Here is a 27,434-nt window from a genome sequence, read left to right as displayed (position 1 = left end):
TTTCAGGTCTGCTGAGCACAAACTTCAACTACATTCTGTGGAACTTCCGGCGAGCATGTTTACTGTGAACACGGAGGCTGTATCCCCTTTATGTTACAGTTTTAACAGTGGCCAAGTAGGCTGCTGTGGCTATTTGATCAGAATGTAGACCTACGGTTAAAAACAATGGAGAAAAATGCATCCCATGAAATGTTGACATGGATGTTAAATGTTAACATGGAAATAGCTGTTCTGTCATTCAGTCTACAGTAGCAGCAAATGTGTGGTGTTCAAAGTAGGCCTACATTCCATGAGACTGTTGAAATAAAAAAAACATGCACGGCTTGACATTTAGTGGTTTATCCACCTGTACATTAGACAATGTGACTGAAAATGTTGTGTTTGATGCAAGAAACAAAATAAAATTGCACTATCATTCCCATAGCATTATTGGCTACATAGCTTATTCAAGACAGTCTCAAAGTACAACACTGCCTGCCCCCTTTACGACATAATAAAAGCTCTTCACCGGACTTCAAAGATGGCTAGAAATGCACAGGCTTTGTGCTCTTGTAGGAAACAACCACTCCCCCATTGTTAACTAGACATTAGCTATAACTAGGTTAATAACTCACTAACTAGCAAAGAATGTGAACAAAAGTGCACACTTGGGAACATGCAGCTCTCGCGTCGATATAGAATTTAAAATAAATAAATGCACATCTACTTGTGACCGCTCGTGCTATCAACACAGCAGTTCAAAGTGAATGGCTATTTGCATATAGGCCTACTGCAGCTCTGATTGGTTATGGCTCGCTGGTCTGTGTAGAGTAGGTGGATGAGTCATGTCTGTCAATGCAATAGAATCCTACTCCAATGCTGCTCTGCCTACAAGAAAATCTTTTGCAGTTAGATTTGCATACGAAGTCTTGGCATAGTTCATTTTGTTTCAGTATGTTCCACTGAAAGTGGCTAATATTGCGTTGACTCGAGCACAATTCCAACAGTAGAGGGAAATGTGACAGTGTTAAGTAAAAGAAGTGGAAAACTCTAGAAAGTTAAGTGGAGTTCAATCTTGTGCGTCTCTGCTCGGGCTGATATTTCCTCTCCATTAGAGGGAGCATTGCTCAGCGGCTTGAATACTTTTCTAAATCAAGATTTGGTACATTTTTTATAAAAAATAAAAATCATCTCGCACTTTGACATTAAATTAAATCCATTTTAATCCTAAATTTGAAACAAAATGTTGAAAAAGTCAAGGGGTGTGTATACATCCGGGAAGGCACTGTACATCAAATCAAGTGTAGTACATAAGATCATGCGCATCAATCAAAGTACAATTTAAATTAAAAAGGACAGATAAACATTTTTAAAAAGTGGAGAGAGGGGTTGGGTAGACGATATGAACCCGCCTAACTGAAACCATTTCATTGTTGCATCATAAAAATATACACAGTGCTCTTTGGGTAATGCTAAACAAAACACAATGTCCAAATAAATACATAAATCGCAACATTTTCAAAGTAAAAGTTGCAACCTTCATATAAAAGATACAGGTAAACGGCACATTCTAAGCAACCATCCAAACCTGTAAGATCACAGATTCTCTCTAACATCAAGATCTTCATTCTTACTTGCTCACGTACCCGAAACAAGCACAATGGTGGAGGGCAGGATGAACAACACAACTTCTCCATATGTACACAACTTCCACATGACGAAGTAAACTAAAGGTTTTCATCAACCAGGTCTTATGAGGTATAACAATATCCTTGAGTATCTACACATATATGTGAATGTCAGTAAATAGCGAAACACATTCATATAACTAATAATAACAATAATAGATATGCTTTATATAGCTAGTGCTTCTAATACAGAATCTCCAAATCGCTTTACATTTCTTACATTTTAAAATGTTTAAATCAGGCAGCTGGCAGTTCATTGGAGATGGTCTTCCACAGATAGATAATGATCCCGTTCAATAAAGGAGTAGCTTGAGCGGTGGTGGCGTCGATGGTACAGCCAGGGAGGGAGAAACATCAATCACAGGCCAGGAGCTTTTCATCAGGCTCTTCTGTCTTTGAAGTTCACAGCTACGGCTCTGTATAGGCTGGGACATCCACCACCGAAAGTGTAACACCCACCTGGGTCATCCTTCGGCAGCGATAAGAGCCTGAGAGACCACCACACCTCGGCAGTTATCCTATAAGGCGAGCCTCTGTCATCCCCTAACAGCATAGTCCCCATCCTTCCAGAAACAGGGGAAGGTGGATCAAACATCCGGTACATCATTCAAATTTTGAATTACCAGCTAGCTAGCCAAGCTAAGTAAAGACTTGCCATCATCAGTCCTATGAAAAAAATATTGTAGCTCAACAGGTTATCAAATGCCCGAAAAATTAAAATGTAATTAAACACAAGAAAATCCCATAAAAATAACAAAGATAGGCACAGTCTCAAAGTTAAAGTACTTCTAGAACAACGTGACAGTGACCCTATTTTCAGATCAAGTCAAAATGAAAGAAAACGCAGGAAAAATTATAATACACAAATTCATACAGTACCAGTCAAAAGTTTGGACACACCTACTCATTCAAGGGTTTTTCTTTATTTTTTACTATTTTCTACATTGTAGAATAATAGCGAAGACATCAAAAATATGAAATAACACATATGGAATCATGTAGTAACCAAAAAAAAGAAGAAAAAAAAAGTGTTAAACAAATCAAAATATATTTTATATTTGAGATACTTAAAAGTAGCCACCCTTTGCCTTGATGACAGCTTTACACACTCTTGGCATTCTCTCAACCAGCTTCATAAGATAGTCACCTGGAATTCATTTCAATTAACAGGTGTGCCTTGTTGAAAGTTAATTTGTGGAATTTCTTTCCTTCTTAATGCGTTTGAGCCAATCAGCTGTGTTGTGACAAAATATAGCCCTATTTGGTAAAATAAGTCAATATTACAGCAAGAACAGCTCAAATAAGCAAAGAGAAATGATAGGCCATCATTACTTTAAGACATGAAGGTCAGTTCATCCGGAACATTTCACAAACGTTGAAAGTTGATTCAAGTGCAGTCACAAAAACCATCAAGCGCTATCATGAAACTGGCTCTCATGAGGACCGCCACAGGAAAGGATGACCTAGAGTTACCTCTGCTGCAGAGGATACGTTTCTTAGAGTTACCAGCCTCAGAAATAGCTTCACAGAGTTCAAGTAATAGTCACATCTAAACATCAACTGTTCAGAGGAGACTGAGTGAATTAGGCCTTCACGGTTGAATTGCTGCAAAGAAACCACTACTTAAAGGACACCAATAAGAAGAGACTTGCTTGTGTCAAGAAACACAAGCAATTAGACAAGTGGAAATCTGTCCTTTGGTCTGATGGGTCCAAATGTGAGATTTTTGGTTCCAATCACCGTGTCTTTGTGAGACGCAGAGTAGGTGAACAGATGATATCTGCATGTGTGGTTCCCACCATGAAGCATGGAGGAGGTGTGATGTGTGGGGGTGCTTTGCTGGTGACACTGATTTATTTAGAATTCAAGGCATACTTACCACAGCATTCTGCAGCGAAATGCCAACCCATCTGGTTTGCGCATAGAGGGACCATCATTTGTTTATCAACAGGACAATGACCCAATACACCTTCAGGCTGTGTAAGGGCTATTTGACTAAGGAGAGTGATGGAGTGCTGCATCAGATGACCTGGCCTCCACAATCACCCAATCTGAACCAAATTGAGATGGTTTTGGATGTGTTGGACCACAGAGTGAAGGAAAAGCAGCCAACAAGTGCTCAGCATATGTGGGAACTCCTTCAAGCTTGTTGGAAAAGCATTCTAGAGCTCTTTGAGAGAATGGCAAGAGTGTGCAAAGCTGTCAAAGAAAAGGGGTGTCTACTTTGAAGAATCTCAAATATAAAATATATTTTGATTTGTTTAACACTCTTTTTGGTTACCACATGATTCCATATGTGTTATTTCATAGTTTTGATGTCTTTACTATTATTCTACAATGTAGAAAATTGTACAAATAAAAACAGTGGAATGAGTAGGTGTTTCCAAACTTGTTACAGGTACTGTATGTACATAATTAATCTAGACAAAGTGACAACATTGAAACAACCCACATGAAAAACATTTACGTAACTGAAAGGATTGATGCACATCTGGATCTGTCAGGTGCAGACGACCGTGAAGTACTACAGAGAGGTCAGAGACTAGCACAAGCCTTAGTCCTGCTCCTGTGTCATCACAGCAATGCCCACCTGGGCATGTCGGATGGTGCGTCCATGGAGCTTGTACCCATCATGCTTCACCACAGCAACGGTGCCAGGCTCCCATCCCTCAGCAGGAGTGTGGCACACTATCTCGTGCTGGTAAGGGTCGTATTTAGCCCCAACAGGGCTCATCTTCATAAGGCCGTGCTTTGTAAAAACCCCCTGCAGTCTGTCCTTGATCTGGGCAAGTCTCTGGTCCTCCTCCACCTGCAGGTTTCCTGTCGTCTGCTTCAACAGGTCAGCTACCTCCACCAGGTCACGGCAGAAACTCTGGATCCCTGTAGGAGTGGAGCGGTAGGGAAGAGGGATTACAACTGCACAAAGTAGAAGGACCAAACTCGGTATGGGTCAAAGATGTCAGGGTAGGAGAAAAAACAACAACATCTCACCAAACAGCTTGGCGTCTTGAACAAACTTCTGAGTTCTTCTTCGAACGTTGTCAGAATCAGCCATGACTCTTTTGTATCTTTCCTAGAATACAATACAGCTTCCGTGAAAAAAATTAAATATAAATATTTATATATATACACAGATTCCGATGTTGTACGCACTAAACAACATCTCAAACTCATTCCACAGAGGGCTGAGTGTCTGCAAAGGTTTTGCTCTTCCCTTGTGCTTGATTGATGAAATAAAGTCACTAATTAATAAGGAACTCTCCTCACCTGGTTGTCTAGGTCATCATTGAAAGGAAAACCCCCAAAACCTGCAGACACTAAGCCAGGGATCTTCAACTAGATTCAGCCGAGGGACACCAGTTGGGGGAACCCTGCACTAAGCCCTCCATGGAATGAGTTGGACACCCCTGAACCATTCACACCAACTATGGTGCGTTTTCCCCTCCACTTTCCTCCTAAATTCGCATAACGTCACCAACACTGCTGTGGTCATTCTCTGAGGCAATATGTTGTGCAAAGTGGATGGAGAGGACGCAGTAATGAGAGAAACATCATACATCACTGGAAAAACAATATGATAAGGTTAAGCTTTTCATCTTATAGGATGAATCATGAAAGGTGCTTGGCCACGTTTCATTCAGTCCACCCCATTTACTACGTGAGAAAATGCAAAAACCCGGCACCTGTCGTCATTCCACGCAAAAAATGCTGACCATCATGACGCTTGCTGCTTAAGGTTCTCTTTCCATCTGATTAAAGAGATGCAGTCCAGACAGACTAGGCCTTGTTATAGGAATCTTTCTGAAAGGACATAAGAGAATTAGCAAACTCATACCCACCTAAAAGGACCCGTCAATCAAATCCACCTGCAGTGCATCTCACTCAGACATTAGCCAATTACATTTCTCCTTTTCCAATAATGGATTAAGAACCTTATGCTACAGAAAGTATTTGAAGCTATCAAAAACATGTCTACATTATAGTATAATGCTAAATAAATGTAGCCTATCATAGAAACTGACACGCAAAGTTAAGGGGGAGGTATAGAGACAGCTGTGATACAGGCTTTATGAAGATGAAATTGCCAACCATTACAAAATAGAAAAGCATGCAACCTGTCCACAGCCCAACGATCAGCCGTTGATCCACAGCCCAACGATCAGCCGTTGATCCACAGCCCAACGATCAGCCGTTGATCCACAGCCCAACGATCAGCCGTTGATCCACAGCCCAACGATCAGCCGTTGATCCACAGCCCAACGATCAGCCGTTGATCCACAGCCCAACGATCAGCCGTTGATCCACAGCCCAACGATCAGCCGTTGATCCACAGCCCAACGATCAGCCGTTGATCCACAGCCCAACGATCAGCCGTTGATCCACAGCCCAACGATCAGCCGTTGATCCACAGCCCAACGATCAGCCGTTGATCCACAGCCCAACGATCAGCCGTTGATCCACAGCCCAACGATCAGCCGTTGATCCACAGCCCAACGATCAGCCGTTGATCCACAGCCCAACGATCAGCCGTTGATCCATGTTTGTGAAGCAATGGGTGGTTATGTTGACACTACATTTTTAATTAGAGTAGAGTGCTTTATCTAAATCTGTGCAACCACTTATTGATAAGGGTCAAATCTGGCAGATACAGTGGGACAAAAAAGTATTTAGTCAGCCACCAATTGTGCAAGTTCTCCCACTTAAAAAGATGAGAGAGGCCTGTAATTTTCATCATAGGTACACTTCAACTATGACAGACAAAATGAGAAAAGAAAATCCAGAAAATCACATTGTAGGATTTTTTAATGAATTTATTTGCAAATTATGGTGGAAAATAAACTTTTGTTATTGACCAAATAATTATCTCAATACTTTGTTATATACCCTTTGTTGAAAATGACAGAGGTCACACGTTTTCTGTAACTCTTCACAAGGTTTTCACACACTGTTGCTGGTATTTTGTCCCATTCCTCCATGCAGATCTCCTCTAGAGCAGTGATGTTTTGGGGCTGTTGCTGGGCAACACGGACTTTCATCTCCCTCCAAAGATTTTCTATTGGGTTGAGATCTGGAGACTGGCTAGGCCACTCCAGGACCTTGAAATGCTTCTTACGAAGCCACTCCTTCGTTGCCGGGGTGGTGTGTTTGGGATCATTCTCATGCTGAAAGACCCAGCCACGTTTCATCTTCAATGCCCTTGCTGATGGAAGGTTTTCACTCAAAATCTCACGATACGTGGCCCCATTCATTCTTTCCTTTACACAGATCAGTCGTCCTGGCCCCTTTGCAGAAAAACAGCCCCAAAGCATGATGCATGATGAGCCCCATGCTTCACAGTAGTTATGGTGTTCTTTGGATGCAACTCAGCATTCTTTGTCCTCCAAACACAACGAGTTGAGTTTTTACCAAAAAGTTATATTCTGGTTTCATCTGACCATATGACATTCTCCCAATCTCCTTCTGGATCATTCAAATGCTCTCTAGCAAACTTCAGACGGGCCTGGACATGTACTGGCTTAAGCAGGCACTGCAGGATTTGAGTCCCTGGCGGCGTAGTGTGTTACTGATGGTAGGCTTTGTTACTTTGGTCCCAGCTCTCTGCAGGTCATTCACCAGGTCCCCCCGTGTGGTTCTGGGATTTTTGCTCACCATTCTTGTGATCATTTTGACCCTACGGGTTGAGATCTTGCGTGGAGCCCCAGATCGAGGGAGATTATCAGTGGTTTGTATGTCTTCCATTTCCTAATAATTGCTCCCACAGTTGATTTCTTCAAACTAAGCTGCTTACCTATTGCAGATTCAGTCTTCCCAGCCTGGTGCAGGTCTACAATTTTGTTTATGGTGTCCTTTGACAGCTCTTTGGTCTTGGTCATAGTGGAGTTTGGAGTGTGACTGTTTGAGGTTGTGGACAGGTGTCTTTTATACTGATAACAAGTTCAAATAGGTGCCATTAATACAGGTAACGAGTGGAAGACAGAGGAGCCTCTTAAAGAAGAAGTTACAGGTTTGTGAGAGCCAGAAATCTTGCTTGTTTGTAGGTGACCAAATACTTATTTTCCACCATAATTTGCAAATAAATAAATTAAAAATCCTACAATGTGATTTTCTGGATTTCTTTTCTCATTTTGTCTGTCATAGTTGAAGTGTACCTATGATGAAAATTACAGGCCTCTCTCATCTCTCATCGTTTTAAGTGGGAGAACTTGCACAATTGGTGGCTGACTAAATACTTTTTTCCCCCACTGTATTTACTCGGCCTATAGCACAGATTCACTTTAGCAGACTATATAATACATATATATACAGTTGAAGTCGGAAGTTCACATACACCTTAGCCAAATACATTTAAACTCAGTTTTTCACAATTCCTGACATTTAATTCTAGTAAAAATTCCGTCTTAGGTCATTTAGGATCACCACTTTATTTTAAGAACATAGAATTATAGCAGAGAGAATGATTTATTTAAGCTTTTATTTCTTTCATCACATTCCCAGTGGGTCAGAAGTGTACATACACTCAATTAGTATTTGGTAGCATTGCCTTTAAATTGTTTAACTTGGGTCAAACATTTCGGGTAGCCTTCCACAAGCGTCCCACAATAAGTTGGGTGAATTTTGGCCCATTCCCCCTGACAGAGCTGGTGTAACGGAGTCAGGTTGGTAGGCCTCCTTGCTCGCACACGCTTTTTCAGTTCAGTCCACACATTTTCTATAGGATTGAGGTCAGGGCTTTGTGATGGCCACTCCAATACCTTGACTTTGTTGTCCTCAAGCCATTTTGCCACAACTTTGAAAGTATGCTTGGGGTCATTATCCATTTGGAAGACCTATTTGCAACTAAGCTTTAACTAAGCTTTAATCCACTGGGATTCTCTGCCTCTAACCCTATTACAGGGGCTGAGTCACTGGCTTGCTGGGGCTCTCTCATGCCGTCCCTGGAGGGGGTGCGTCACCTGAGTGGGTTGATTCACTGTTGTGGTCATCCTGTCTGGGTTGGCGCCCCCCCCCCCCCTTGGGTTGTGCCGTGGCGGAGATCTTTGTGGGCTATACTCAGCCTTGTCTCAGGATGGTAAGTTGGTGGTTGAAGATATCCCTCTAGTGGTGTGGGGGCTGTGCTTTGGCAAAGTGGGTGGGGTTATATCCTTCCTGTTTGGCCCTGTCCGGGGGTGTCCTCGGATGGGGCCACAGTGTCTCCTGACCCCTCCTGTCTCAGCCTCCAGTATTTATGCTGCAGTAGTTTATGTGTCGGGGGGCTGGGGTCAGTTTGTTATATCTGGAGTACTTCTCCTGTCCTATTCGGTGTCCTGTGTGAATCTAAGTGTGTGTTCTCTAATTCTCTCCTTCTCTCTTTCTTTCTCTCTCTCGGAGGACCTGAGCCCTAGGACCATGCCCCAGGACTACCTGACATGATGACTCCTTGCTGTCCCCAGTCCACCTGGCCATGCTGCTGTTCCAGTTTCAACTGACCTGAGCCCTAGGACCATGCCCCAGGACTACCTGACATGATGACTCCTTGCTGTCCCCAGTCTACCTGGCCATGCTGCTGCTCCAGTTTCAACTTCCACCTGACTGTGCTGCTGCTCTAGTTTCAACTGTTCTGCCTTATTATTATTCGACCATGCTGGTCATTTATGAACATTGAACATCTTGACCATGTTCTGTTATAATCTCCACCCGGCACAGCCAGAAGAGGACTGGCCACCCCACATAGCCTGGTTCCTCTCTAGGTTTCTTCCTAGGTATTGGCCTTTCTAGGGAGTTTTTCCTAGCCACCGTGCTTCTCCACCTGCATTGCTTGCTGTTTGGGGTTTTAGGCTGGGTTTCTGTACAGCACTTTGAGATATCAGCTGATGTACGAAGGGCTATATAAATAAATTTGATTTGATTTGATTTGAACTGATGTCTTGAGATGTTGCTTCAATATATCCACATCATTTTCCTGCCTCATGGTGCCATCTATTTTGTGAAGTGCACCAGTCCCTCCTGCAGCAAAGCACCCCCACAATATGATGCTGCCAACCCGTCCTTCACGATTGGGATGGTGTTCTTCAGCTTGCAAGCCTCCCCTTTTTTCCTCCAAACATAACAATGGTCATTATGGCCAAACAGTTCTATTTTCGTTTCATCAGACCAGAGGACATTTCTCCAAAAAGTACAATCTTTGTCCCAATGAGCAGTTGCAAACTGTAGTCTGGCTTTTTAATGGCGGTTTTGGAGCAGTAGCTTGTTCCTTGCTGAGCGGCCATTCAGGTTATGTCGATATATGACTCATTTTACTGTGGATATAGATACTTCTGTACCTGTTTCCTCCAGCATCATCACAAGGTCCTTTGCTGTTGTTCTGGGATTGATTTGGACTTTTTGCACCACAGTACGTTCATCTCTAGGAGACAGAACGTGTCTCCTTCCTGAGCGGTATGAAGGCTGCGTGGTCCCATGGTGTTAATACTTGCGTACTATTGTTTGTACAGATGAATGTGGTAACTTCAGACATTTGGAAATTTCTCCCAAGGATGAACCAGACTTGTGGAGGTCTACAATTGTTTTTCTGAGGTTTTGGCTGATTTATTTTGATTTTCCCATGATATCAAGCAAATAGGCACTGAGTTTGAAGGTAGGCCTTGAAATACATCCACAGGTACACCTCCAACTGACTCAAATAATGATGTCAATAAGCCTATCAGAATCTTCTAAAGCCATGACATAATTTTCAGAAATTTTCCAAGCTGTTTAAAGGCACAATCAACTAAGCGTATGTATGATACAGTCAACTTAGTGTATGTAAACTTCTGCCCCACTGGAATTGTGATACAGTGAATTCTACCTGAAATAATCTGTCTGTAAACAATTGTTGGAAAATTACTTGTGTCATGCACAAAGTAGATGTTCTAACCGGCTTGCCAAAACTATAGTTTGATCACAAGAAATTTGTGGAGTGGTTGAAAAACGAGTTTTAATGACTCCAACCTACGTGCATGTAAACTTCCGACTTCAACTGTAGTTTGAAACTTATTTCAAGCTATTTTTAAAAACTATATATAGCCTACCAGGCATAGAAGCATAGATAGATCCTCTTACTTGCTAGCGTTGGCAATGAACTGGCGGGGAAGTTTGAATGGCGAGAACGCCGTGATCCCATTGGCTAAACTTTGATACATTGCAAATGTAAAAAAACTGGCAGAGAGAAATGTATTATTTTATTCACACAAATAATCCACAGACCTGTCAGTGGCAGTGCGCGTGCTTTTGGTCAACAGCTTATTTTCGCATGCGAAAAGACGCAAAAAAATTCAACCTGTATAAATAATTGACAGATTGAGGCAGGACGATATTGTGCAATTGGTGTGAACGACACCATAAACAAGGCGTGCTCATATAAATATTTGTACAGACTAATTGTTCGGACAAAAAGAACGGACTTTGTGAGAAAGGGCCTCTCACCATTGAGGCTCTTACCGTGAGCTCCCTGACCTGCTCCTCCAGCTTGCTGGCTCTCATCTCCAGCAGTCTCACATTGGTCCTCGCATGGCTGGAGTCATCTGTGGTGTCATCACCATGGCAATCATCACCTGTTCCCCACTGCTTTGCGGCTGTGCTGTAGAGGCCAATCACGGCGCTGGAATGCAAAATATGGAAGAGAAGAACTGTTCAGAATATCGGCCTCAATAGATTTTTTTGTAACTTTGTGCCGTAATATTATTAGTAGCAATCAGGGCAAACCCGTAAAAACCCTTTATGTATGTTCCACCAAGTACATCATGTGAAGGAATTAGCTGTTCAACCAATTTCCTTCTGAACAACATTTGACTCCTTAAAAATCCTACTTAATGTGGCTGAGCACCAACATCCCACTTCTGTGGGATTTGTAACAGAGCTCAGGCTATAACCACTAACTAACTCAGGATCCCTTAAGCCTCGTTCTGTGAGAGGAATGACAGTAAAAGATTTTGACAGAGATTGGGTGTAAACATAGAAGTGTAAACTAGAGCAGTACCAATAAGTGCTTCATGCTTATCTAACACACTCTTATTCTAGTTCAAATAAACAGTTTAAAACAATAGATTCTAGATACAAGGATTGCCGTCTATGCAGTGCTATGAGAGGTGCTATGAGAGGTGCTATGAGAGGTACTATGAGAGGTACTATGAGAGGTGCTATGAGAGGTGCAATGAGAGGTGCTATGAGAGGTGCTATGAGAGGTGCTATGAGAGGTGCAATGAGAGGTGCAATGAGAGGTGCAATGAGAGGTGCTATGAGAGGTGCAATGAGAGGTGCAATGAGAGGTGCAATGAGAGGTGCTATGAGAGATGCAATGAGAGGTGCAATGAGAGGTGCTATGAGAGGTGCTATGAGAGGTGCAATGAGAGGTGCTATGAGAGGTGCAATGAGAGATGCAATGAGAGGTGCTATGTGAGGTGCAATGAGAGGTGCTATGAGAGGTGCTATGAGAGGTGCTATGAGAGGTGCTATGAGAGGTGCTATGAGAGGTACTATGAGAGGTGCTATGAGAGGTGCTATGAGAGGTGCAATGAGAGGTGCAATGAGAGGTGCTATGAGAGGTGCAATGAGAGGTGCTATGAGAGGTGCAATGAGAGGTGCAATGAGAGGTGCTATGAGAGATGCAATGAGAGGTGCTATGAGAGGTGCTATGAGAGGTGCAATGAGAGGTGCTATGAGAGGTGCAATGAGAGATGCAATGAGAGGTGCTATGTGAGGTGCTATGAGAGGTGCAATGAGAGATGCAATGAGAGGTGCTATGAGAGGTGCTATGAGAGGTGCAATGAGAGGTGCTATGTGAGGTGCTATGAGAGGTGCAATGAGAGATGCAATGAGAGGTGCAATGAGAGGTGCTATGAGAGGTGCTATGAGAGGTGCTATGAGAGAGGTGCAATGAGAGGTGCTATGAGAGGTGCAATGAGAGGTGCAATGAGAGGTGCAATGAGAGATGCAATGAGAGATGCAATGAGAGGTGCAATGAGAGGTGCTATGAGAGGTGCTATGAGAGGTGCAATGAGAGGTGCTATGAGAGGTGCTATGAGAGGTGCTATGAGAGGCATGATGCTTCAACTCCATTGACTGAGAGACTGGAATTCAATCAACCCCACCACAGCAAGGTTTAAAGTCTCTTGTTAACAAAGAGCTAGCTAAATCAGTAGTAGCTAGCTAGTTAATGATAACAAGCTATCTAGTACTTAAACCAGTATCTGGGCAGAGGAGGAGACGATGAATATGACGAGTCTCGTGTCTAGCTCAGTTAGCTACCATTCATTTTGACAGACAGCACTGCAAGCATTATGTCATAATATGTTTTGTTACTCACCAAATGTGGAGTTTCGCTGAGCAACTATAGTAATTTACTGCGGTCACACCCAGTATGTACTATTGGTACTATACAGACAACTGGTAACTGACAAAAAACAAGGTCAAATTATGATGTCACTGATCTTAAAATCAGAAAGTCGGTGCCTTAGAAAGATGCCCGAGTTTCTGACTTGGAATTCCGAGTTGGATGAACGTTCAAAGTGATTTTCCCCCAGTCTTTTCTGAGTTTCCAGTTGTCTTGAACACAACGAAGTTGGAGATTTCCGAGCTGTTTTAAAGCAGTAATAATATCAGTGGGAAAAAATCTGATATGATTGTACCACTGTAAATTGAGAAATACAGACAGGAATTGTAACAGTTTCTTGTTGTATTTGTCACAATTTAGTCGTAATCAACTCAAAGTTCTGTCAAAGTCACCACACAATTTGTTGATGTTTAAAAATAGTTTAAATGGAAGCCTAAAAGATTATCAGGTTATTAGCCTACAGCTTAGTGAAAATTACATTCGTTTTGGCTTACCTTTGACTGAAAGATGTCAGCCAGCTTGTTGGCCCTTTTCTCAACCCTTGCACCTGACTATCAGGGAGATTTCGGGAAGGTTGTGGTTGTTTTTACTTGATGATAACCCACTTAGTGTGGTGACACAGGGAACATATCTGATTCAATATTTTTGCACTGGTTTCCTCACGTATAAAAGTGGTGTATAATACTTTAGCAGACCATATATAAACACACACATATATATATATATTAATTTACTTCGTGCCATAATATTATTAGTAGTAATCAGGGCAAACACACATACACATATATATACACACACACACATACACACATATATTTATATATACACACACATACATACATATACACACATATATATACACACACACACACATATATACATATATATATATATTATACAAATGATGCATTCATGGTGTAAAGTACTTTAACTAATGTTTTCGAATTTCACTTTAAAGTACTACTTAATATGAGTCTTCAATATTCCCAGTTAAGAAGTTTTAGGTTGTAGTTATTATAGGAATTAGGACTATTTCTCTCTGTACCATTTGTATTTCATATACCTTTGACTATTGTCAATACACATTAGTATTGCCAGCCTAATCTCAGGAGTTGATAGGCTTGAAGTCATAAACAGCACTGTGCTTCTAGCATTGTTAACTTTTTATGGCTGCAGGGGCAGTATTGAGTAGCTTGGATGAACGGTGCCCATATCAAACGGCCTGCTCCTCAGTCATAGTTGCTAATATTTGCATATTATTAGTAGTATTGGATAGAAAACACTCTGAAGTTCCTAAAACTGTTTGAATTATGTCTGTGAGTATAACAGAACTCATATAGTAGGCAAAAACCTGAGAAATTCCACTTCCTGTTTTTTTTTCTGGAGGTGGCAGATTTTCAACCAAGGTCTCATTGAAATGTTCACTTCCTACACCTTCCACTAGATGTCAACAGTCAATAGAACTTTGTCTGATGACTCTAATGTGAAGGGGGGTCGATTGACACAGGAAATAGTCCCCACAGCCGTGAGTGGACCATGCTTTCACCAGGCACGTTCACAGGGGAAGGACCTGCGTTACACCGCTCATCTGAAGTCATTCTAATTCTCCGGTTGGAACGTTATTCAAGATATATGTTAACAACATTCTAAAGGTTGATTCAGTACATCATTTGACATGTTTCTACTGACTGTTACGGAACTTTTGGCCATTTCGTCACGTTATAGTGGACGCGCTTTGTGACTTTGGAATTGTTTACCAAACGCGCTAATCAAAGTAGCTAATTGGACATAAATAACGGACATTTTCAAACAAATCAAGCATTTATTGTGGACCTGGGATTTCTAGGACTGCATTCTGATGAAGTTCATCAAAGGTATGGAAACATTTATCATGTATTTTCTCGTTTCTGTTGACTCCAACATGGAGGCTAATTTGGCTACTGTTCTGAGTGCCATCTCAGATTATTGCATGGGTTGCTTTTTCCGTAAACTTCTTTTGAAATCTGACACAGCGGTTGCATTAAGGAGAGGTATATCTATAATTCCATGTGTATAACTTGTATTATCATCTACATTTATGATGAGTATTTCTGTTGAAATGATGTGGCTATGCAAAATCCCTTGATGTTTTTGGAACTAGTGAATCTAAATAGCCAATGTAAACTCAGATTTCTTTATATAAATATGAACTTTATCAAACAAAACATGCATGTATTGTGTAACATGAAGTCCTATGAGTGTCATCTGATGAAGATAAAATTAATCACTAACCTTGAATTATCTTTATTTATGCTTTTTGTGGTTTGGTGGAGACCTAACATAATCGTTTGTAGTGCTTTCGCTGAAAAGCCTATTTGAAATCGGACACTTTGGTGGGATTAACGAGAATAGCTTTAAAATGATAAGACACTTGTGTTTTAGGAATTGTAATTATGAGATTTCTGTGGTTTGAATTTGGCGCCCTCTATTTTCACTGGTAGTTGTCATATCGATTCCGATATCGGGATTGCAGCCATAACAGGTTAATCCCTTCAAGATCATCAGATATAGTATAATTTACATAAATTAATAAAATACTACTCCTAGTCTGCCTACTTTTCTCCAAATCACTAGTTAACTACACATGGTTGATGATATTACTAGGTTAATAAGGAAATATGCTCTTTCTACAGTACACTATCAATCTCATCTTTCGGAAGGCAACTTGGATTCCTTTTTTGATTCAGTTTAGCCTATAGAAGAAAGGTTTAAGAAACTCTGACTCTGATATAGATATTACTGAGTTGGAGCATTCCATTAAACAAATGCCTATAGGTAAATCACCTGGACCGGATGGCCTGACTCCTGAATTCTATTGTAATTTTTGGCCTGATATTAGAGAGTTATTGCTTTCGGTCTACAAAGAGGGTATTGCTAATCCTATTTTACCTCCTTCTTTGAGACAGGGACTAATAGTTCTTATACCCAACCCAAACCAAAGGCTCTCTTTACCTGGACAATTGGAGACCAATCACATTGTTGGCAACTGACCTTAAGTTACTAGCTCATGTCTATGCCAATGGGCTGAAAAAAAGGGCTTTGATGATATAAATCAGTAACTCAGCCTTCATTAAAAAGGAAGGATTATTCATAACCATATACGATTGTATTAGATATTTTAAGATGGCTTCATATTGTTTTTATACATATTTTAAGGCTTTTGACACTTTAGTGCTAAATAAAAATGTGTTCTCTTTAGTTTTGGGGTTCGGGAAGATTTTCTATAAAGTGATAAGGATGATGTATATGATATTAGCAGTTCGGTACCTATGACCACTGGAACATCCCTTTGTTTCTCTATTGTTAGAGGAATTAGACAGGGTTGTCCAATCTCCCCTCTTTTATTTATTTTAGCCAAGGATTTACTAGCCGTATTTCTTAAATCTGAGAATTTAAAAAGGGATCCATATTTTTGGTAAAGATATAAATATCAGTCAATACTGCCCTTTCCCAAAAGGATAGGATGGCTATTCCCTTGGTTATCAACAGGATAAAGAAATGTTCTACGGCCTCTGGGTTGACCCTCAACCTTAACAAATATGATCTCATGCCAATACATTGCTGTGACTCAGTCAACATGGCCTCAATAATTGTTAAAAACGAAGTAAAATATTTAGGAATTGTTATCACTAAAAACATTTCAGATAGAGAATCTTTCAACATTGATAGTAGGACTAATTCCATGAGTTTCATTAAGTCGGTGGCTGCAACATGATCTCTCAATTTTGGGTTGTAATTCTTTTGTGCAAGATTGATGTCTTTCCTTTCTTTTAATACAAAAAAACTATTTGTAGTTTATTTAGATTTATTTGGAGGAATAAAACACATTATATTCAGAAATGTTCATTAGTGAAACTATGATTGTGGAGGTTTACAGGCTATTGATTTTGAGTCGTTAGTGGGTACTTTTAGAATTAAATGGCTGAAATGATGTCTGTTTAATTCCAACCTCTATGTGGTATCATATCCTTTAACAATCTTGTTTGATAAAACTTGGGAGGACTTGAATTTTGTCCCTCCAAAATTACCTGTGAAATTGCCTAAGTTTCACCAGCAAATGTTTTCTTCTTGAAAATTATATTCAAGCACAATACACGCCCCCCCCCCCCTCAAAAAACATTGATTTGGAATAATAGAGTTATCCACATGAATAGGAAATCCATTTTCAAAGACCTTTGGTTTGACATGGGTATTCATTTATGTTGCTCTTGCTGCGGGTGATTCCCTGATCCACCTCCATGCAGACGACACCATTCTGTATACATCTGGCCCTTCCTTGGACACCAAACCTCCAAACGAGAATCAATGACATAAAACACTCCTTCCGTGGCCTCCAACTGCTCTTAAACGCTAGTAAAACTAAATGCATGCTTTTCAACCAATCCGCCCTCCCGCCTGCCTAGCATCACTACTCTGGACAGTTCTGACTTAGAATATGTGGACAACTACAAATACCTAGACTGTAAACTCTCCTTCCAGTCTCATATTAAACATCTCCAATCCAAAATTAAATCTAGAATCCTTCACTCACGCTGCCAAACAAACCTTCGTAAATCTGACTATCCTACAGATCCTCGACTTTGGCGATGTCATTTACAAAATAACCTCCAACACTACTCAGCAAACTGGATGCAGTCTATCACAGTGCCATCCGTTTTGTCACCAAAGCCCCATATACCACCCACCACTGCGACCTGTATGCTCTCGTCGGCTGGCCCTCACTACATATTGGTTGCCAGACCCACTGGCTCCAGGTCATCTATAAGTCTCTGCTAGGTAAAGCTCCACCTTATCTCAGCTCACTGGTCATCATAACAACACCCACCCGTAGCACGTGCTCCAGCAGGTATATCTCACTGGTCATCCCCAAAGCCAACACCTCCTTTAGCCGCCTTTCCTTCCAGTTCTCTGATGCCAATGACTGGAACGAATTTCAAAAATCGCTGAAGTTGGAGACACATCTCCCTCACTAATTTTAAACATCAGCTATCTGAGCTGCTAACCGATCGCTGCAGCTGTACACAGCCCATCTGTAAATAGCCCATCTAATCTACCCAACTCATCCCCATATTCTTTTAATTTACTATTTTGCACACCAGTATTTCTACATGCACATCATCATCTGCACAGCTATCACTCCAGTGTTAATTTGCTGAATTGTAATTACTTCACTACTATGGCCTATTTATTGCCTTACCTCCTCACACCATTTGCACACACTGTATATAGACTTTTTTCTATTGTGTTATTGACTGTACATTTGTTTATTCCATGTGTAACTCTGTTGTTGTTTGTGCACTGCTTTGCTTTATCTTGGCCAGGTCGCAGTTGTAAATGAGAACTTGTTCTCAACTGGCCTAGCTGGTTAAATAAAGGTGAAATAAAATAAAAAATAAATATGTGATTTGTTAGACAACACGGGGGAGTTTCTGCCATTTGATGAGTTCATTGGTAAATTTCAGGGTAATATTACTCAAGAGAGAATATATGAAGGTTTACAAAGCAATTCCACTTCCTATACTTGGACTTATTAAGAACACTTTATTATATTATGAGGTTGTTCCCACTTTCCAAGTTCACAAAACGAATGACTTGAACCTTTTGGACAGAAAAAATTTTCAACAATAAGTGAATGCAATTGGCAATTAATGAAGTAATTTTGGTGATAATAATGAAATATATTGCTATGGAAGTGACCAACCCATGCTATGGTCAAAAGCAACTATCTTTACCCTTAATTGTCCATTTATACCAAAAGTTAAACAAATTAATTTTAAAATATTTTCCTACATCTACCCCGTTTATGATTTCTTGCACAAAAGGTTCAATTTTGACAAAATGCCTTGTGTTTTTTGTTCCTCTGACTCAGAATCTATAGAGCATTTTTATTTTCATGCCGCCATCCTAGTAAACTACGGATTGAAATTCATGAATGGTTGTGTATAAAATCTCAAAATGTACCTATGTTTACATTTGATGATGTTGAAAGGCATTATGCTTATCCTTGTAATTCCTTGTCCTTGTAAATCATTATTATTTTCTTAAACAGTATTATTCTCTGGTGTTTAATTATTTAATTTTTCATTGTATTCACATGAATGTCCCTGTATTGATGTGTAATAATGGTATTATTGTTGGAGAAAAAATATATAAATCTCTCTAGTTAGCGACAGCTAGCTAGCACGCGGCATCACCAAGGACTGCTGTGTACCGGAGTCCTCCTTAGGACTAGCTGGCTAAGCTAGCAAACAGTGTCCTCCGTTCCCGCCTACCGAACATCTTCCCTCAATGTCGCTAACAGAACTGCAGAAAAACATTGCCCCACAGGCGGAGGACACTACCAGTGTGTACTAGCTACTGTTGTCGCCCCCGCCTCTTCTTCTGTGGGGTTTATTGGCTGTTGGCATCCAACGTTATGGTGCATTGCCACCATCTACAGTACTGTACGGAAGAGCCCCTGCCTCCCGCCCATGTACTGGAGTCATGGCTTACAAATGTACCAAGAGAAGTATAAAGATGGGTTCCTGCTGATGTAGGCTGGACAATAGAACGAGTCAAAATTCACCCAAGGCTGAAAAATGGCAAAAGAACATTGGCTAAGATGGAACACTAGCGCGAGCCCATAACAAATGAATGGAATCAAACGTTCTGTGTTGACTGGAGTGACGCTTAAAATTTCATTTAGCCTGAATGGCACCAAAAAACATATCCCTGTTCTTAGGACAAAACTGAAAAATAACAATTTGTGAATAAACATCCGCACCTCGATGGTACCAAGTGTGCTTATGCCTGCATAACGAGGAAGTAGGGGGAAAAAAATTGCAACTTTTGACTATTTCTGGTCTAGCGATGATGACAGCAGAGTACGCTGTCCAACCTTATGTAATTAGAAAGAGGTGGTTATCTTGATTAAAATGGTGTCCGACTTGAAGAAGAAAAAAAATCATAATATACACATTGCGAGATATTTGACAAAATATACCAGCATGCCCCTCCATAGGAAAACAATGGGAGGGGGGGGGGGTTCTGCGTTCCAAGGGCAAAAGGTATTTTGGGGCTTGCGTTTGATGACAACCGACCAACTTTGGACTATTTCTGGTCTAGCGATCGATAACAGCAGAGTACGCTGCCCATCCTTACACAATTAGAAAGAGGATATTATTATGATTAAAATGGTGTACAATTCGAAAATATATATATAAATATACATATTACGAGATATTTGGCAAAAATAGAGAGCCATACCTATATTTCCCTAAAGGAAACAACGGGACGACAGAGTTCCATGAGTAATTTTGTGTTGTTTACATTTTAACTACCAACGTGGGCAGGTCTCATTGCCAACAATAGCAAAGCAGGCATTGTGACGTAGTACAAATAGGCTGGAATAGAACTTTCGGAAGTGCTCAATAGAACGAACAGGAGTAGGCTGAAAAATGACCTAAAATAAGGCATATGTTTTCGTGATTACTTCAAAACTACGGCAAGCAGCTGGGACATGTGATAATATTACGAAACTGGTCTAATCGGCTGATGAAATGAACTAGTTTTCATCAGGAAAAAAAAAGCATTGTTAAAAATGTCATGTGTCCAGCCTAGGATCGCCCCGAAATGCGGGCTGCAGTTCCACCCTTCTCGAATAAAGCGTGTATAGGTCAGAAATAATCTGTAGATACAACTCCGCTACATCTCCATTTGTCTGATCACCACACCAAACGAGTACTTTGGGAAAACGGACCCCTTCCCCCTCCTTTGTATATTCATGGTCAGAATACGTGCTTAACTAGGGTCTGCATTCCCCCCTAGCTAACGTTAGCAAACGGAAAGCTAACTAGCTAACGCTGGCTAGTTTGTTGAAAGTGTTGTCTTTACTTTAACGTTTACATTTTAAATTGCTAGAGGAGGTGCTATATGTTGCTAATACACACCTGCAATCATTCGACAAGAGGAGTTGTAATCTGCCGACGCAGTTCAGATTTTTCCGAGCCGAGAAAAAACAGCGTATAGCCATATTTTTTAGATTCCGTTCAAATTCACTGCAGCGGAAGTTTAGGCCAGCCAACTGGTCACTAGTTACCACAGCCACAAAATCACAAACCCCGCCTATTTCTACAATTTATTCATTTATATTTTAAATATAAATTGATAAACACTGATAACCTTAAATGGAGACCAAAACATTCGTTTTCATACATTTTTACGATATTTTGGCTGTGCAATCTGGAGGAAACCCAGCCGTTCGAGTCTTCTTCCTCTTCTGTTAGGCTTTATGGCGGAGTGCAAACCCGATGGTGCATTACCGCCACCTGCTGGATTGGGGTATGGTGGCGACTAGGTTCTTACTGTTTATATTCTAGTTAGGAAAAGTATTAACGCTTTGAGGATGTCTTCTTCAGACTGTTGGACATAGAGGCTCTGGAGCGCTCCAGCATTTTCCCCTTTGCTGGTTAAATCTTGAGTCGACTGTTCATTTATACCTCAGTGGAGGTTGCCCTTGTCCTGCCTCTTCTTCTCTGGGGTTTATTGGCAGATTACACAACCTATAATATGTATTGCCAACAGCTACTATAAAAGGGCAGTGAACTTGAAAAATAAAACATCCATTGTGGGAAAGATGACATACCACAAACCCCAAAACAGACATCAAATACAAAACCCATCCCACTCTTTCAGTCCAAAACACGTCCCTACACAGGCTCGGGAGCCTGTGGGGTCGGAACAGTATTCCTTGCAGGGCATCAGCTGTGAAGTCACGAATCCCCCAAAAAACTTTCACTCAGTGATGCTAATTTTCTCTGATTTCTTCTCCGTTTGTGCCTTGTCCTGCCTCCTACAAAAGTGGTCTTTCCAACTGGTGGACTTCCAAGCACACAGGTAAACAAGTGTTCAAATGAATTGGGAAGTGTCATCCTCATCATTGTGTATAAGCTAATGACAGAGACACTAATCTTACAGAATACACATTTAAAATGGTTTTGTTCATATTTGATGGCCATGCATATATTATCTCTCTCTCTCTCTCGGATGAAAAAGACAGACAAGATCAATGAACAGCTTTTAATGTACAATACAAATAACATAAAGTGCAAAAGTAATTAAAAGTAAAAAGGCTCATTACACTGAGAAACAGTCAGTGAATTACGTAATAAAGAAACATCTTTGTTTAGTCATTAGTCTCACATTACAATAACTATTTGGTTTTATACAGGTGTTATTCTATCGGGTTTTTTTCTTCTGTCTGTTGTCCAGCTGCACCAAATTGTGCAGAATTAAAATCAAGATCTGAATTAAATCAAGATCTGAAATAAGTGTTTCATATACATGAACACTCGTTTCCTCTCCCTCTTTGACCAGCTTACTGTATGTGTTCTGAAGTTACTTGCATAGCGGATACAGCATAGAACTGTATTTCAGTATCTCCTTTAGGCTACTATTCCAACAACAAACTCACAATCGCTACATTCTATTTCCCTCTAGTATCCTTGCGTGCAGATATGTGCATAATTTGAATATGCATATTCAACCTCTGCAAACCTCTCAGCTCTCAACATCTCCAGCCCTCTGATGTATTCACATGGAATCCCCATAACATATCCTCTTCCACAGTCTGAAGGAACAACGGTACCACATGAAACACACGCGATTACTGAATCACAGAATGAACATTCAGCATTTCCAAGTGAAATAGTGCTTTGAGTGAGGTTCTACAACAATTCCAAGAGATTCAGTGTCTCGTCTTCTCCAGTCACACGTTTCTCAGCTCAGCGAAGTGCAGTAAATGTTGAGCTCTCAAGAGGGGAGTGGAAAAGTTGAGAATGGAGTGCCTGCTTCACCCGCTCTCCCCTCTTTCAAATCAGCTCCAACATGTTCCAAGACCAGAATTAGACTGTCCATCTGCATGAGCATTGTCTTTCTAAGTCCCCTTCTTCGACTCCCATTCCTGAAAAACAGGACACTCATGTAGTGTTGGTACATAAAATAAACATAAGGGGTCTGACATTGCTGTATGTTTGTTAGTCTGAACTCTGATTTCGTTACTGATCATTGAGACACAGTGCTACTTGAGAAAACAGGTACAGTTGAAGTCGGAAGTGTCTTTTATACTCGGTAGTGTCTTTTATACTGATAACAAGTTCAAACAGGTGCCATTAATACAGGTAACGAGTGGAAGACAGAGGAGCCTCTTAAAGAAGTTACAGGTCTGTGAGCGCCAGAAATCTTGCTTGTTTGTAGGTGACCAAATACTTATTTTCCACCATAATTTGCAAATAAATTCATAAAAAATCCTACAATGTGATTTTCTGGATTTTTTTCTCCATTTCGTCTGTCATAGTTGAAGTGTACCTATGATGAAAATTACAGGCCTCTCTCATCTTTTTAAGTGGGAGAACTTGCACAATTGGTGGCTGACTAACTACTTTTTTGCCCCACTGTAGATACTTTGTACCAGTTTCCTCCAGCATCTTCACAAGGTCATTTGTTGTTGTTCTGGGATTGATTTGCACTTTTCACACCAAAGTACGTTCATCTCTAGGGGACAGAATGTGTCTCCTTCCTGAGCGGTATGACGGCTGCGTGGTCCCATGGTGTTTATACTTGCGTACTATTGTTTGTACAGCGGAATGTGGTACCTTCAGAAGTTTGGAAATTGCTCTCAAGGATGAACCAGACTTGTGGAGGTCTACAATTGTTTTTCTGAGGTCTTGGCTGATTTATTTGTATTTTCCAATGATGTCAAGCAAAGAGGCACTGAGGTTGAAGATAGGCCTTGAAATACATCCACAGGTACACCTACAATTGACTCAAATCATGTCAATTAGCCTAAGTCAACTTAGTGTATGTGAACTTCTGACCTCCTGGAATTGTGATACAGTGAATTATAAGTGAAATAATCTGTAAACAATTGTTGGAAAAATACTTTTGTCATGCACAAAGTAGATGTCCTAACTGACTTGCAAAAACGATAGTTTGTTAATTAACAAAAACATTTGTGGAGTGGTTGAAAAACGAGTTTTAATGACTCCAACCTAAGTGTATGTAAACTTCTGACTTCAACTGTACATCAGGTTAATGGGTGCTTTGGATCTTGTTTAATGTCTACCTTGGCTTTCTGCATGACATTCCCTCTGCTAGATGCATAGATGGATAGGGGACGCTTCCGCATCTCAGCAGCACAGTTTACTGGCATGGATGCCTCGCTGTATAGATGATCAACTTTACTGATCTGGACCTGGACAAAGTTGAGAATATCTGGGTAAAAACTCTAAAAGACAATAAAACATGGTCTGAAATTCAAACAGTTGTTTGTGATGTAGTAGGAGATAAAGTTGCCAGGCACCTTTCTGGGGGGTTTGCTCTCTGTGGGCGGCCCCAGCACCCCTCCAGCCAGCGACTTCTTTAGATTCTCCTTCACCTCAGTGAGACACAGCTCCAGGTCCACCCGTTCCCCCTCCTTCGCCCTGCAGTTCTCCTCCAGCTGGGCAAAACGCTTCTCCAGCTGCTTCTGCTGCTTACCTGACCACAGTCACAAACACACATTCATTTGTTCGGTTACATGGCGCCTCAATAAGTCTGAGTGAGGAATTCCTATACTGTGACCAAGCTGTAGGTGGCGCCAGTAATCTAAACACAAAAAAACATGCTCTCTCTTTTTAAAGGATAGTCAATACAAGACTGTGTTTTATTGTCTTACCTGTAGCGTCCTTCAGTTGTTCCTTCACCTCTTTCCTCTCATTGCGTAACACAAGCAGGGCACTTTTGAGGACCTCTCGCTTCTTCTCCATCTCGTCTTTCTCCTTCAGGTACCTCCTGGCATCGCCCTCTGCTCGTGTTTTACCATATTTCCCTGATATATGCTGATTCGCATCTAAGGCAAACAAACAATGAAAATACATTCTGAGTGGTCACATTTGTAAATAATATAGATTTATTTCAGGCATACTCTGAAAAGATGGGATCATGTCAAATTCCCCCCTCTCTTCCCAGCATCACACACAGTCTTGGCTGACCTTCTGGAAACTTACTGGAGCAGTGTCTCTTTGTGGTGACTAGGGAGTCCACCTTCTCAGTCTCTCTGCTGCTAGGGAAAGAAGAGTGGTGTTTCACCTGAGCTCCTGGTCTGGGCACCTGCTCCTCTGGCTGCTGTGGAGGGAAGAGCAGGAAAGGGTAATGTAGAGCAGGAAAGGGTAATGTAGAGCAGGAAAGGGTAATGTAGAGCAGGAAAGGGTAAGGTAGAGCAGGAAAGGGTAATGTAGAGCGGGAAAGGGTAATGTAGAGCAGGAAAGGGTAAGGTAGAGCAGGAAATGGTAATGTAGAGCGGGAAAGGGTAATGTAGAGCGGGAAAGGGTAATGTAGAGCGGGAAAGGGTAATGTAGAGCGGGAAAGGGTAATGTAGAGCGGGAAAGGGTAAGGTAGAGCAGGAAAGGGTAAGGTAGAGCAGGAAAGGGTAAGGTAGAGCAGGAAAGGGTAAGGTAGAGCAGGAAAGGGTAATGTAGAGCAGGAAAGGGTAAGGTAGAGCAGGAAAGGGTAAGGTAGAGCAGGAAAGGGTAAGGTAGAGCAGGAAAGGGTAAGGTAGAGCGGGAAAGGGTAATGTAGAGCAGGAAAGGGTAATGTAGAGCAGGAAAGGGTAAGGTAGAGCAGGAAAGGGTAAGGTAGAGCAGGAAAGGGTAAGGTAGAGCAGGAAAGGGTAAGGTAGAGCAGGAAAGGGAAGTCCAAGGTAGAGCAGGCAATGGCAGAGCCGAGAAGGGAAGAGGAAGGAGATAGAGATGAGGGAGGAGAGAGTAATACAACAGATGAACTCTCACTAATGTGTGGTATTGCAAAACGTACTGTTTGAGAAACTAGACCACAAGTTAAATAAACTAACCACTTCAAGTTGAGTAAAGTGGAATTTGAGAAATGTATCACAAAGTATTACAGTCAAATAGTGAAAGTTGGATTTAGACACATTTTGGGAAGTAAAGAAAAGCCTTGACACACAGTTGGATATGATTCATATTTCCCCTCAGAGAGTCTGGAGTTTTCCCAAACATGTCAGGGCTGTGTGAGATCTCTGTACTCTGTCATTTTTCCCCCTCGCATGACCCTCCTCTTGGACTTTAAAGTAAATGTACCCCCCATAGAATTAACTCAAAAATAACAATAACTGTAGCGACCGTGTGTTTAAAAATGTGGATATCGACTTTGCCACTTCAGCTTTTGTGGTACAGTCAATTTCCACGCAGCTCTACGGGCCAGAAGATTCACCGACCACCACCGATGAGCTCCCCCTCCCTGCCTGTTTCAGTATACTACAATCAGAGTCGTCTGCAGACAATGATTTTCAACATTTGGATTCCATATCTACAATTATATAGAACACACGCAACACATTTTCCACCAACAGGTTTCTGTGCCAATGCACTACACAACCAATAAACAGAGCATGCAGTCTTCGGTTTCCGTTTTCAACAACATAATACATTGACATAATCTATCTGGACAAACAGAGAATACATCCCTCCTTGTAGGTTTATCGAAGACAATCTCACAATGGCATTAAACATTTCTGTTTTGTAACAGATTTCCATTCATCAATTGGCCGCTAAACAGTTTGGATTGATTTTAGTTGTCAGTTTAAAAAATAAATATATACACAAAGATTTTTTTTAAGAGACCGGGATTGTAGAATAAAGTCGGGACTTATTTCCATTGTGGTCTCTATTTATTTTTTAAATGTACATAAATATGTAACAGGATTCAAATAGACATCCTTGTTTGTATAAGTTGCCGTAATTAAGCAGACAGGTTATTTATATGTATGTGAAGCCAACTGCTGAATTATTTGTGCAACTGCATCTGTGCATATTTGTATGTACGATCACGCAGGATCCAGTCAATGAGTTCAACTTTTGATGGAGATTTCATGACGGATTTGCAGATGCTCTGAAGTGTACACATTGTGTTGTGTGTGTCTGTGAAAGAGAACAGCACTGAGGCTCAAGGTCCTTAATTATATCATAACCGCCATCGATAAGAGACATTACTGTGCAGCTGTATTCATCGACCTGGCCAAGGCTTTCGACTCTGTCAATCACCACATTCTTATCAGACTCAACAGCCTTGGTTTTTCAAATGATTGCCTCGCCTGGTTCACCAACTACTTCTCTGATAGAGTTCAGTGTGTCAAATCGGAGGACCTGTTGTCCGGACCTCTGGCAGTCTCTATGGGGGTGCCACAGGGTTCAATTCTCGGGCAGACTCTCTTCTCTGTATACATCAATGATGTCGCTCTTGCTTCTGGTGATTCTCTGATCCACCTCTACGCAGACGACACCATTCTGTATACTTCTGGCCCTTCTTTGGACACTGTGTTAACTAACCTCCAGACGAGCTTCAATGCC

General features: G+C 41.1%; 2 protein-coding genes across 7 annotated transcripts in view; both read right to left on the bottom strand.

Annotated features, from left to right (window-relative positions):
* Positions 1–323: 323 nt before the first annotated feature.
* On the bottom strand, positions 324–21,119 carry grpel2 (GrpE-like 2, mitochondrial). Its single transcript, XM_031808412.1, has 4 exons — positions 20,982–21,119; positions 11,124–11,283; positions 4,659–4,740; positions 324–4,547 (listed from the first exon to the last, which is right to left on the bottom strand). Exons 1-4 carry the CDS (start codon positions 21,062–21,064, stop codon positions 4,222–4,224), a joined length of 651 nt encoding a protein of 216 aa, XP_031664272.1. The 5' UTR covers positions 21,065–21,119; the 3' UTR covers positions 324–4,221.
* Positions 21,120–22,096: 977 nt separating this feature from the next.
* afap1l1b (actin filament associated protein 1-like 1b) overlaps positions 22,097–27,434 on the bottom strand; it is a 45,954-nt gene continuing 40,616 nt past the window's right edge. For 2 of the 6 annotated variants that reach the window (XM_031808410.1, XM_031808406.1), the window contains exons 14-18: positions 25,062–25,194; positions 24,746–24,919; positions 24,392–24,567; positions 24,155–24,283; positions 22,097–22,993 (exon numbers count right to left, since the gene is read on the bottom strand). In XM_031808410.1, the coding sequence (XP_031664270.1) occupies positions 22,967–22,993; positions 24,155–24,283; positions 24,392–24,567; positions 24,746–24,919; positions 25,062–25,194 (639 nt within the window). In that variant the 3' untranslated portion in view covers positions 22,097–22,966. The remainder of the gene's footprint in view (positions 22,994–24,154; positions 24,284–24,391; positions 24,568–24,745; positions 24,920–25,061; positions 25,195–27,434) is intronic. The other 4 variants (XM_031808411.1, XM_031808408.1, XM_031808407.1 and 1 more) reach the window with 3 other exon arrangements.

Source organism: Oncorhynchus kisutch, linkage group LG28 (assembly GCF_002021735.2).
Source record: "Oncorhynchus kisutch isolate 150728-3 linkage group LG28, Okis_V2, whole genome shotgun sequence".
NCBI lineage: Eukaryota > Metazoa > Chordata > Actinopteri > Salmoniformes > Salmonidae > Oncorhynchus > Oncorhynchus kisutch.
The sequence above is the reverse complement of the archived record's forward strand: the minus strand, read 5'-3'. Positions and strand labels throughout refer to the sequence as shown.

Bases quoted from the DNA above. Each gene is read 5' to 3' on its own strand.
- grpel2 (XM_031808412.1), bottom strand. From the start codon at position 21,064: ATGGCTATACGCTGTTTTTTCTCGGCTCGGAAAAATCTGAACTGCGTC. The intron at 11,284-20,981 runs GTGTGTATTAGC...TTTGCATTCCAG, and splicing joins CTCTTGTCGAATGATTGCAG to CGCCGTGATTGGCCTCTACA. The intron at 4,548-4,658 runs GTGAGATGTTGT...CCACTCCTACAG, and splicing joins TCAAGACGCCAAGCTGTTTG to GGATCCAGAGTTTCTGCCGT.